At 38.9% G+C, this 13,803-nt stretch overlaps 1 protein-coding gene across 1 annotated transcript; it reads right to left on the bottom strand.

The window, feature by feature from the left end:
• Positions 1–3,483: 3,483 nt before the first annotated feature.
• Positions 3,484–4,479, bottom strand: LOC128124218 (vomeronasal type-1 receptor 4-like). Its single transcript, XM_052760399.1, has one exon. It carries the CDS (start codon positions 4,477–4,479, stop codon positions 3,484–3,486), a length of 996 nt encoding a protein of 331 aa, XP_052616359.1.
• Positions 4,480–13,803: the final 9,324 nt, after the last annotated feature.

Below are 13,803 nucleotides of genomic sequence, written 5' to 3'. Positions count from 1 at the left end.
TATGAAAATATCACTTACATTCTAAGAGACTGGAAGTTTTGCTGGATCCCACAGCCAGAGTTAATGCACCTTGAGTTCATTAAGATGTAAGACTGCTATCCTACTGTGTGCTCAGTCTCTTTTTTAAACCTGCCTTTAAGAGAACAATGTGACAACCAACTGTACTTGCCTTGGATTTCTCATGTAATCAGCTTTTAAAACCTAAGCTAATGCATAGCTTTCATCTTAGAATATGTTGTCTTCCATCCCCCTGATCTAGAGTCATGCAGGTGTGGGTGTATGTTATGGCATTAAATGCTGCAAAGAGCAAGTAGTTTGAATGCAACCTTATAAAGCAAATATCTACCGTAAATGTTGAAAGGCACATGATTGTAGGCTGATAGATCTGTGTGTAGGGATGTTTGCAGCACTGTTTGTTCTCTGGGTCAGTTGAGGGACACTGGAGTCGGTAACTTAATCTCTTGTAAAGCTCTTTTAAACATTTCTGTAAAGCATCCCTCATTCCTTCCTCCATGTGAAGCTTCCATGCTGTTCAATAAATGCAGAACAGAGTCTTTTGTAAGACACACACAGACACACACAGAGACAGGGACACAGAGATGCACAAGTCATCAGTCAGGCAGGCACTGATTCAGACTCGCATAACAAACAGACAGAGAATGATGTAAGACACAGGGAAAGCTTCAAATCTGGGCCTGTGTTCTTAGTTAAATATTTGTGGAAAATGCTTCTTAATGTGACCCTGACACATTTTGAGTACTTTGAGTCTATTATTAATGCATTCAAACCAACTGCTTCTTTATAGTCTCTTTTCAAAATTTATCTGAAATTTGTTCCATAGATGCCTTATGAAATTCACTTGTCATTGGGTGTAGTAGCAAAATCCTTTAATCTCATCACTCAGGATGCAAATGCATATGAGTTGGTGGCCAGGCTGGTCTACATAGTAAGTTCCAGGGCAGGTAGGGGCTGCACATAAATAAATTCAAGGTTTTTAAAAATCATTTTTCACAAAGGAGATGGCTATGTGATTAAGTGCTTCCTGAATGAGCATGAGGATATGAGTTGGAATCACACACACACACACACACACACACACACACACACACACACACACACACACAAGCCATGGAGGTAATGTGTGTCCATAACCCCGTTGCTAGGGTATCAGAGATGAGAATCACCAGAGGATTACTGGCTGCCCAGTCTAGCCTAAAGGAAGAACTCCAGGTTCAGTGAGAAACGCCGTCTCAAAAAATCAGGTGGAGAGTAATTAAGGAAGGCACAGCTCATTGACCTCTGACCTCTATTCAAGCAGGAGTGAGCACACACGTGGTGGGAGGGGCAGGGGAGCTCATTAGAGTGGATAAAATATGCAATCAACCATTAGATAGAATGCTCAACTCCGTACTATTTTCTTGAATAAAGGTCTTGGCAAGAACTGACAATGGCTGTTGCTCAATGGTGCAAATCCATCATGGGATCAGTAAATGATTTGTGAATGACTGGCCGGTCAGCATGAGGAGCAGATAGTGATAGTAGCATTCATTTATTCATTATTTTTCCCTCTCATTTTAAAGAAAAGGATCGGTCAAGCTGGGAGTGTAGGAGGTGGCAAGTTTCTCCTGGTCCTTCACAGAAGTACATGGGAGGAATCGGTGTTTAGACTTGGAATTCCTGGGTTATGACTATGCAAGTAATTCTACCTGTCACTTAGCCTGGAGCCCAGGAATTCCAGTGTGTGTGTGTGTGTGTGTGTGTGTGTGTGTGTGTGTGTGTGTGTGTGTGTGTGTTTATTAAGTGACTTTTTTACTGTTATATAATACATGTATCTTAAACATTAGCACAGTATTCATCTAAAGTACATGATTAAACAAGGCAAGGTGTGGTACATCTTTAGTCCTAGCACCCGGGAATTAGAAGCCGAAGGATACGGAGTTCAAGATTATCATTGGCTAAATAGCAAGTTCAAGGATAGCCTGCACGACATGAGATGTCTAAAAGTAAAATAAAATAAGCTGGCTGTGGTGACCCCTGTCTTTAATCCCAGAATTCAGTAGGCAGACTATGGGATCAAAGGCATGCATCTCCACACCTGGCTCAGTTCTGTGTATTCCACATAAATGATGTCAGAGAACATGCCACATTTTGCATCAGGCTTCCTTCATGTAACATAATATTTTTTATATTCATCTATATTGTGGCTTGTATTAATGCCTTATTTCTTTACATCAGAGTTCCTTCTCACATTCAAATGCTATTTATTTCTCTTTTTATTGTACTTCCAACTAGTTTTAAATGAATTTGGGGTGTTTTAACATAATTTAATTGCTTACAGATTAATCTTTAAATATAATATGCCTCTTAATTTTATATTTTCTTTGTTTATTTGTTTTTATTCTTTCTTTGTTTTCTTTTTTAGAGTAATTTAGTGCATCCCTAACATTTGCAAGGTCCTGGGTGTGATCTCCAGCAGCAAACACATACACACACACACACACACACACACACACACACACACACACACACATACACACACTTCTATGGAATCTTTCTTTGATGAGCCTCTCAAAACCAACCTAGAAAAGGCACTCCCTCAATGCAAGTGTTTTTCTGAATCCCCTCTTCTAGAGATGGACAGCTCCCTTGTCAGGTTCTATGATGAGGAGAGTGGAGCAAAACAGCCCCAGAGTAAAATCAATCGCATGTTCTTAAAGAACAGTTCAAAAGTGAACATTTCCAACAGACTCTACCACTGTTTCTCCTGATATAAAAACACCAGTAATTTGCTAGGCGTGAGGGCACACACCTTTAATCCCAGCACTCCAGAGTCAGTGGCAGGAGGATCTCTATTTGTTCGAATCCAGCCTGGCTTACAAAGTGAGTTCCAGGACAGCCAGGGTTATAAAGTGAGACTTTGTCTCAAAAACAAAGAATAAATAAATCCATGCAATGTGAAGGAGACGTTCAGTGTGGGGATGCTCATCCTGGGGAAAAAAGCACAGTCAGAAACTCCTGCCCCTGCCTTGCCTACCGGGTCAGTATCTGTTAGATGTGGTGAACACCTGATTTGATGGTGTTTGTTCTTTCCCAAAGAAATTTCACCTGAGGAGACGTTGCCTGGGACCCTCCCCAGTGGAAATACCAACTGGCTACCTTGTAAAGGGGTCCCCCAGTCCATTTCTGCTGAATGTTTTCAGATCCCAATTTGATGTTTTGATATTTCTCATCTCTTGCTAATTTTTTTTAACTTTGGCTTACACTATCCTTAACTTGCTCATTCAAAAGGCAAAGAGAGGTTTACACAATCTTGCAAAAGAGGCGTGTATAGGCTTTTCCTGTCTGCCACTTTAACTTTCTCAATTTGCACTAAATTACCTCTATTTAAATCACGCTGCAATGTGGTGAACACCTTTGGTTAGGGAGTAACATATTCTTTCACTAAACATGGTCTGGGATATGCCACGGTCTGGAAAGCTTTCTTTATGAATACGTATAGGTTCTCACAAATAATATCCCTACTCTTCCTTTACTGCAGAAGTATTCATAAACAAGTAAAGATCTCCTGAGGATGGACCATGGGTTGACGTTGTTGTGGAGCCTGAAAATGGAGGTGTAGTGTCTGATGAGCACAAAGGGGCAGAACGCTGGAAAGCATGCAGCCATGGCTACACCTGCATTAGACAGCCACGAATTGGTTCCTTCAACCACAGACAGGAAAGATGTAATGACAACAGAGGTTGTGTAGAAGAGCACAAAGCTGCTCACTAGGGTGAGGATGCTTTGAGTGGCTCTGATCTCAGGGGATGACCTAGGAGACAGGGATCTGTGGATGTGTGAGACCCTCTGCTTGTGTTTGAGCAACATAAACACCATGTAGCCACTGGCCCACATCATCAGTCCCAAAAAAATGGCATCATTGGATGTCAATAGAATTGCAGTAAGTATGTCAATTTGTCTCCCAAGATTCACAACAGCATGGAATTCATAAACTTTTATCCCAGTAACATTTCTGCCACTCTTTATGTCAGTTACATACACCGGAATAAAGGCGTATATCAACATCTGGAGGGACCAGCACAGGCCTAGGGAAGGGCCAATGATACCGGGGGCTCTGATCTTCAGCTGTGCCCACTTGGAATTACTGGGACTGATGATGATGGCCTGAAAGACACTTAGAAGGGATGTGGAGACAAGGGATACTCCTCTGCCAACTCGATGAAAATATAAGACAAGTTTACATGAAACATAATCTAGATAGTAAGTCTGAATAAAAGCAGCAATGGTCTGTGGGATTCCTTTGATGAGAACAATGAAGTTGGCCCAGGTCAAATGTTTGACAATCAGGTCTGTGGGCTTTGCTCTGATTCCAGAGAAGTCGGCAATGATAAAACAACAAAGCAAGGCTGAGTTCCCCAGCATTCCCAGTGCAGTCTGAGACAGGAAGAAGATCCCCACAGCCAAGTGTCTGGAGGTCATTCTGTCATGGTCCTGGGTACCTGCACAACAGGTCCAAAGAGCACTTGTTACACAAGTTGAACTATCTTCTTTTAATCATGTCAAACAATGTACTGCATAGTCACTATCACCTTATGTTCAGAAGCAATGTTAAAATGTTTCTTTCTGATAAGAAGTTTCCTAGTTCTCAATGAATTCCTATTGTTTGAATTGCAGTTAACTAGCTAGGGCATTTTGGAAAAAAATAAATATTGTATTGCCATAAATAGATGTTAGCATTTTCAAATACTTTACAATTATTAGTTGTTTTAAAATCCCCAATGCTTTTGTGAGAGGATCTAATGATCAACCTGCATTCAGATGAGTGTCCTGGTGGTAGACACACCTCAGATTTCCAGGATCCAGCATGGAAAATGCAGACTTGTAAGAAAGGTTACTAGTCATCTCCAGAGAAAACAGTAAACCCAGAGTTAGATACTATTAGCAACTGATAGCTAGTAGGAAAGGTTAGTCAGCTTATTTAAAAAGTGGCCCCGATAAATCAGCCATGCTCCAATGGATAGTCTCACACTCAAGAGCATAGGGCAGCACAAACTGTGCTTTATGGATTAAAAACTCTAAAAGACACAAAGATTGGTAGGTTGTGGAAGATGGTAAATTTGGGAGTGGTGGGGGAGGTGTGAAAATGATCAACATATATTATACAAACTTCTCCAAAGTTGAAAAATGAGAAACCATAATAGAGTATAATAAAAGAGCAATCAAAGTGGAGAATGCAAAATAGAGAGAGTAATAAAAAAAAAGAAAAAAGACTAGTGACCCTCAGATACCAACAAAGAAATCATTTGAATTCTCCTTTGTCTACACACTCACGTGTAATGGAATTCGAAATTCTTTGTGTACATATATTTGTTTATCTTTGCCTTTAAGTGTTTTCAGAATTACTTTCTAATCTTTTAATTTATTGTAATTAATTTAAAATATAGCACTGTAATACTTAATCAATTCTACAAAACAGGAAATAGCAGATGACTTGTGAACGTGTTTGAAACAGGATCCAATGAATGCACTTATTCCTTAGGAGGATAGCTGGTGAGATCACTCACCTTGTAGTAGTGAAATTAAAGCACAACAGACACAACATGGAAATAATGAAAGTAGTAGTATCTATTTTTAACTGTGGGATATAAAGTTTTACTAATACAGTGATAAATGTTACAGAAATTGATACATAGTAGAATACAGTCAAAGATGCAATGGGTCCCTAACATATAGCCCAATAATAATCCACATATCTGTATATTCCAAAGGCAAAGCATATATTGGGAAAGGGGACAAATGCCTTTAATTCCAACACATTTTAGGCAGAGTCAGGAGGATCCCTGTGAGTTTGAGACTTGCCTGGTCTACATAACAAGCTCCAGAACAGCCAGGACTAGGTAAATATTACCCTGTCTCAACACCAAATAAAAAAAGAGTAAGCTCAACTGTATGACATGAGGTTGAATTTATTCAGCTACTCAAAGGCCAACAGACATGAAATTTGGTTATTGAAACATTAGTTTGTCACTTGCTCCTCATTTCACAGTTGAGAAGAAGACAGCTAAAAGAATGATAACATCTCATTATGCCACAATACCCAGCAATTTACAGAAGGGGAAAATATTCTGCATTCATATAAAGCCCCCATGGGAAGCAGAATTTAAGGTATAAATATGCAGAGGCAATCAAACACCTCTCAAATTGCTCTTGTAACTAACTAAGTTTAGGAGATATTTTACCAGCCCAGTGAGCAGGGTCTGAGATTCATAAAAGAAAACAAAGTGCAAGTGAATTCTGAGAAGTAGTCCTAAATGGTTTTAGTCACCAAGACTCCCACATTACTGGGAACAAATACACTATCACTCTCTTAGAAAATAACACACAAAGTAGGAATCCAGATATTGTCTCTCACTTGCAGCCTCCATCAAACCATGTTGGGTTCAGATCCTGCCCCTATGAGCATTCATCCTGTGCAGGAGCTGTTTCCTGAAAGAGTAGAATCAGTTTAGAGGTGCACTGCCCTCATTCACCTTCCAGAGACTGCTCTATCCTCTGCAGACTGGGTGTCTGAAAGAAACCAACTCACCTGTGCAGGTAGGATGCAAATATGGTGCTGGCTCCTGGATGAGGTCCCAGTGGCCAATGGGACCTACAACCCTCATATAGTTACAAAGTGGATGGCAACCCCAAGGATGAAGGCTGCATGTTCTCTGAGATCATCCCCCAAGAGGATGACAGGATCATGTCACAGAAAGGGACAATGAGAGTTATGCAGAGGGAGATGACATCACCTCTAAAAATACTTCATTCCATCCATAAGTCAGAAAAACTTTTAAGAGAGTAGTGAGCATCACACAGGGGCAGTATAAAAGTGTAAAATGAGTCTTCTTTCCTATTAGAAGTTGATTCCAGGTGAGATAATCAGAAAGCTTGCATTGTAAACAGCAGGGACTGAAGACAACATGGGAAGTTACAAGTATATTCTACTGTAGGGATGCACCATTGTGAAAATATCACTTACATTCTAAGAGACTGGAAGTTTTGTTGTACCTCCTAGCCAGAGGTAATGCACCTTGAGGTAGATGGCTATCCTACTGTGCATTCTGCCTGTTTTTTAAACCTGGCTTAAAGAGATCAATGCAGGGGCTGGAGAGATGACTCAGAGTTTAAGAGCACCATCTTCTCTTCCCGAGGCCCTGAGTTCAATTCCCAGCAACTACTTGTGGCCTACAGTCATCTATAATGAGGTCTGGTGCCCTCTACTTACCTGCAGGCACACATGCACACAGAATACTGTATAGATAATAAATAAATAATTCTTTATTTAAAAGGAGAGATCAATATAACAACCAGCGTTCTTGCCTTGGAATACTTGCTGCTTAGGAATGCCCTATCCTGTCTGATTGGTTGTGGAGCGGGGAGGGGGGATGGAATGCCTCATATGGTAAAAAAAATGGCTACAGGCATGCAAAAAACCATGTTCCACCTGAGAAAACTTCTGAAAAGTAAAGAATACTTACATGATAAAGAAAGAAAACTTAGTATAAATAGTCTTAAAAATAAATAATTTAAAAACAACAAAATAAAGTCTTCAAAGAGAGAACAAAATAAAAAACCATTCCTTTCTTATCCCACCATGCCTATTCCCTCCAGTTTTCAAGCGAAGGAGCTGTCTCCAACTATGTTACCAGCTTTTTGTATCCTAATCCTCATACTAGGTCACCTTATCCAGCCTTAATACATAGGGATGTGCTTAGTCTCATGGAACTAGATATGCCATGGTTAGTTGATAATCATGGGAGACATGCCCTTTCATAAACAGAAATGGATGAAGAGTAGATTATTAGTTGGGGAACCCAGAGGGTGGGGAGCATGGGAAGTTTGGAGGGAGGGGAAACTTCAGGGATATAAAATAAATAAATTGATTAAAAATTAAAAAATAAGGAAAAAGAGAGTGTACTTAGTGGTGCTCTTAAGTACCTAGAGCAGAGACATCTATGAAAGAACAGTTAGCCTGTCTCACAAAGATCAAATCCTGAAAGAAAACTTACACTTTCTCTCCCAGAAGCCATCTGTGAGCAGAAGGTCTTCAGGTACAAGATGGACTTCCTGACCAGTTCCACTATGCTGGGATTTTGTCTAGCTTGATCTTTTGAAGGTTTTGGGTATACTGTCAGAACAAGTAAACTCACATGTGCAAGTATCCTGTTCTTTCTGCACAAAACCTGTTTCCTTAGATTCATTTACAACCTATGCATCTTACATTTTTTTCTGATGATCCCTGAGTCTTGGGAGGAAGACATGTGACATAGATGTCCCATTCTGAATTAGGACCTTCATAGGTACCTTATTCTCAGCACCTCAGATGATTGTGAGCCTCTGTGTTAGTCACCATAGACTGCAAAAAAAAGCTTCTGTGACTGGGGCTGAAGGACAGACCAACCAGACACTATAAAAATAAGAGTTTAGGGGACAGTTTATTGCTATGTTCTTTTAGTAGAATAATAGTATTAGGTACTTCCCTAGGGTCTATGTAACTTCCAATCCATACGGCCTTGTCTCTAATAATAATGCCTGGCATGGGTTGCATCTTGTGAAGTTGGCCTTCTATTCAATCCTATAGTAGTCAGATGCTTTCATAACATTCATCACTATATTTCACCAGGCTTGTAGTTGTTACAACACTCAGGGTTCGTGCCTGGGTAATATTTATAGTTACTACTAGAACTGTGCAATATATCTTGTAGGGTTTAAGGTTCCAACTTGATTTCTCCATTTACAATGACCCAACAGTAGGGTAGCTTCTACAATAGAACCTATCACCAATGGCTCATAGAACCCCTAAATGTTACAAGATATTGAAATCATTCTTGATTATTCTCAGTTTTTTAAATTTCCAATACACAAACTGCTCTACTTTAGAGTACTCATCAGAGGAATACAGTAATATTGGAAAAGAATATCTAATGAAGTAGGAGATTATTAGAATGCTTAGTGTAATGTAAAACAAATTAATTTTATAATAATAGCATGAAAAAATTAAACAGTAGGGACATTTTCACGAAACAAACTTAAGTTTTTAAAAATTATTTTTATTTTTGAAGTATGACTATAGTTAGATTATTTTTCTCTTTCCTTTCCTCCATAAAACATACCCCATGTGTATCCTAAATATTTGTCAAATTCATGTCTTGTCTTTCTTTAGTTGATGTTGCACACACACACACATACACACACACACACACACACACACACACACACACACACACACACACACACACACACACACAGGTTTTAATATACAAATACAGCCTGATCTGTCCATTAGAGTGTTACTTCTATGTATAATATTTCAGTGCTCATCACCTGGTATTGTTTTGAATAACCACTTGAGAAGTTCACAGAGAGAAGACTATTTCTCCCAATGTTAGCATTCCTTGGTTGTCTCTAGTTCTCTGTGTATGGTTGAGGACTCAATAGATTCAATCCTTCCAGGTTAGTGTGTCTATCAGTATCATCCTTGTTCATGTCTTGTTAGGACAGCCACATTGTTGACATTTCATGGGTGTAGCTTCTATGACAATTTCAGGGTTTGTATTCTTAGCACAAATTTCCTGTTCCCTTGGTTCTTACAATCTTTCTAACCTCTCTCCAACTATGATTCCTGAGCTATAGGTGTAGTTGTGTTTAAAGGTATCATTTGATGCTAAGAACCACATTGTCGGTCCCTTGTTCTCAGCATTTTGGTCTGTTGAAGCTCTCTCTAATGTCTCCGTCTATTGAAAACCACATTTCTCTGATGAGGGGTCACACCTGTACTCATCTGTGGTTATAAGATTAAATGTTTATGATGTTTCTAAGAATGTTGCTGATTTAGTAAAGTGGTCTTAGAAGATTTTCCCCTAAGATCCATGACCTTAATATTTCTGGGTAGTTTTCTAGGGTTTCTGTACAATGCATCTTTTCCCTGGCTAAAGAAGACAAGTTTCCAAATTCTTTTAAAGAGCTATTATAAGCATGAAACTAAGCCCAAACAAAATAAAATAAAATATGATATATAAGTGTGTGTGTGTGTTAATTTATATATACATATACAAATACATATAATCATACTGTGTTGTGATATTATGTACATGTATATATAATATATTTTGCCTTCTATCTCTTATTGTGACAACATAATATTATTTGTATTGGAATGAATGCAAAGAGAGTGTTATATTAAGTGAGTAATTCAGTCATACAAACAGAATTATGTTAAGTGAATAAAATATTCATTATAAAAACTGTTATGATCATGATGCTAGGTTGCACACTTTTAATCTCAGCTTTCAGGAGAAACCCAAGTATGTCTGAAAGTTCTATGTACATTTGACTGATGTAGAGATTTCCATGTGAGCCAGCTCTCTGTAGAAAGACCCTGTCTTCAGAAAGAAGAAAGGAAAGAAGGAAGAGACAGAGAGATAGATAGAGAGAGAGAGATTTTGTTGTTTATGACTCATAGATACCATAAGGATACATAAAATCATCACCTGTTGAGCCTCCACAGGATATCCTTAGGCACTCTGCATAAGCCAGACAGTTATGTAGCTTGATCTGCTTAAGGGGTCCCCCTGACAGTAGGATCAGGATACATCCACAGTGCATGGGCTGGCTTTTTGGAGCTCACTACCTATGGTGGTACAACTTCCACATCCTTGATGCAGGGGGAAGGGTTTGGAATTGCTGCTGCTCAATGTACAAGGTTCTGCTTACTCTCAATGGGAGGCCTTACCTTCCTGATGGAAGGAATGGAGTGTGGGTTGCTTGTGTAACCCTGGAGGAGAGGGAAGAGGGGCATCTGTGATTTATATGTAAAATGAATAAAAAATTCTTAATAAAAGAACAAAATTAACTAGTAAAAAAGAATCATTCTAAATTGGGTAAGATCGTCTTGCAGAAGCAGACAACAGCAGTTTGAATTAGCACCAGGCTGAACCATGCAGCCCCAGGGAGATCACTGTTGCTCCTCACTCTGCAGCCATAGAAGGAGAGTCAGCTGGATAATCAAGAACTGGGGTAGAATAGCCAATGAAGCCTAGGATCTGAGGAAGTTTAAGTAGAGTGGGGAGATGTGCTGAGACCCTAGGACCTATCAAATACTTGCAGTGACTCTGTCTTCATGCACTGTCATTGTACTACACCACAGGGAATGCTTGCAGCCCCAAATGGAAACTACTCCATTAAGTGATATAAACCAAGTCAGAAAGACACATGCTACTTTTCCAAATATTTTCATAGCTTCCAGTTGTTGTTGTTGTGTGTGTGTGTATGTGTATCTTTAGAGTGTGTGTGTGTGTGTGTGTGTGTGTGTGTGTGTGTGTGTGTGTGTGTGTAAGTATCTTTAGAGTCCAGGAATCAAGAAAGGCTCTATTAGAACACCTAGGGGGAGGAGTGGGAAGACAAAACAATAAATGTGTTTTGAAAGAGAAAGATGTAATAATGGACATAGGACAATGAAATGGGGGAAGCAGAGACGTTGTACCAATCAAAACATTAAGAATTAAAATGCCTTAAGTTAACTTGTTACTGAGTAATATAATAAAACAAAGGAAATACTAAAAAAAACAAACAAATGAAAATCAAAACAAACTGAAGGTAGAAAAGGCTGAAATTTGAAAAATTGGCCATGCTGGTGGATGACTGAGGAATCCCTGCCCTTACCATGTATGTGAATGTCATCACAAATGTTGGAAAATGAGTTGCACCTGCTTAAGTGGAGCAAATAGAAACCTACACACCAGTAATCACAACCTTTTACTTCCAACAATCTATTCAGTGTTTATGTATGCGGAGAAGCACATTTTATAATTACAAAATAATTCATGTTATAGAAAGTTAGTATATTTTTATAACATTTTGAGAAATAAAAGAAGAAAGAAAGAAAGAAAGAAAGAAAGAAAGAAAGAAAGAAAGAAAGAAAGAAAGAAAGAAGGAAAGAAAGAAAGAGGTCAGAGACAACAGAGAGAAAGGAAGGATAGGGGGAATAGTCAAAGGGAAGGAGAAGAGAGCAAGAAGGAAGCAAGAAAATAAAAAAATGTACAAAAAGAAGAAAGGAAGTCAGGAAGGAGGAAGAAGAAAAAATGAAGAAAGAGAGAGAGTGCAAGGGAGAGAAGGAAGGAAGGAAAGAATTGAGTTTCGTTTTAGGTTGTTGGTTAAATGACAGCTGTTGTCTGTACACAACCCTCATGAAATCACAGTTTGAGACCATGTTCCCAAAAAACATCATTCTATACTTGTGAACTGTGATGCTGACGGGGAGTGAGTTCACTGATATTGTCAGAACAACATCACAAAAGTGTTCATTATTTGTGATTTCACTGATGCAACTGTTTATATAGGAAATATGACATCAATTAGGACACCCACTGTCCAAAAGGGCTCATGAAAAACAGTCAACATCCCTGAAAGATTTTTAAAGCTCTGCCTACCTGGCATTGTAATTACAGAGAGGACATGAACTTTCCCAGGAAGATGTTGCCAGTGGACCCTCCTGCCACATCTGTACAGATAGAAAAATTAGAGTTTGACAAGATTTTTCATCCTTAGAGTCAATGTGGCCTTTGAGACTCCTTAAATGACAATGACTAAGACATATCTGGACAATGTTCTTGAGATTTGAATATTAACTCCATTCAGTGTAGTGTAGTAAGAATCAATGTTAAAGTAAAAAAACAATGACCAACATCCACCATAATGTGAGACCACTCCTGTGCTCAGAACTGTGCAATCACTGTGCCCAATTCAGGACATGGGTGTTTGTCTTCACAGCCACAGCACTCTACACTAGAAAGTACCCTGTGTTCAGATTGGTCACATCCACTGAAACACCATTCTTACTTTAAAACACTCACATTGTTATATTTTAATAGGAGTTAATTGTACATTTCAACCCTGCAGCCTTTCTTTCCTGATCGTGTCTCAAGCTGTGGATCAACACAGACCTAAAGATCAAAACCAGCACTGAGATCTCACTGCTTTGATTCCTTTCTTAATTCAACAGTGAATTCAGTCCTTTTCCCCTCAATGAATTGGACAACAAAAGCTCTGTTTCATGTCTCCAGCTCCCTCGATCATTCCTGACCATTTTCTATGATGTTTTATTCCCTTATATTCACTGAAATATCAGCAAGAAATAACAACATGTCCTAGAAACACATTAGGTCCTGTCAATCGGAGACTTTTTTATCTTATATTGACTCATGTGCATCTTTTACTTGAGGGGAAGTGGTAAACTTCACTCCTGTTTCTCTGCTTCTGAAGATCTCACAATGATCCCATTAGATCCATTTTCAGTGATTTCATGAGACAGGTTAGGAGAGACTACTTCTTCCCTTGTTGTGAAGACACCCAATGTAGGCAGTTCAGATAGAGTATTTCCTAATTTCCCTAATACCCTGTACTGATAAAGAACCTATCTCCATACTCACACTTAGATATTTTGCTTCTGAGGATTACAAGTTAAAATTCATTTTTGTATTCTACTGGTATTTTCTGTGTTCTCACCTCTTGAGTCATTAAAATTATAAGAAAGGGCAGATGTAAATTTGGTTTGACACCTTATTTTGACCTTTATAACTCTCTGTTGTCAATAGCAGCATCATTTCCACTGTCAATACCTGTCCTTAGAAACTGATACGATAAGTGACTCTTACAATCCAAAAACTGCCTGTGTCAAAGTGGATACTAGAAGATCTTTAACATGGCTAACTGGATGCAATCACAGCCACCTAAGTCCCTGAGTATAAAGAAATTAGATGTATT

The sequence above is a fragment of the Peromyscus californicus genome, unplaced genomic scaffold (assembly GCF_007827085.1).
Source record: "Peromyscus californicus insignis strain IS unplaced genomic scaffold, ASM782708v3 Scaffold_4__1_contigs__length_199733344, whole genome shotgun sequence".
In the NCBI taxonomy this organism is placed as follows: Eukaryota; Metazoa; Chordata; class Mammalia; order Rodentia; family Cricetidae; genus Peromyscus; species Peromyscus californicus.
The sequence above is the reverse complement of the archived record's forward strand: the minus strand, read 5'-3'. Positions and strand labels throughout refer to the sequence as shown.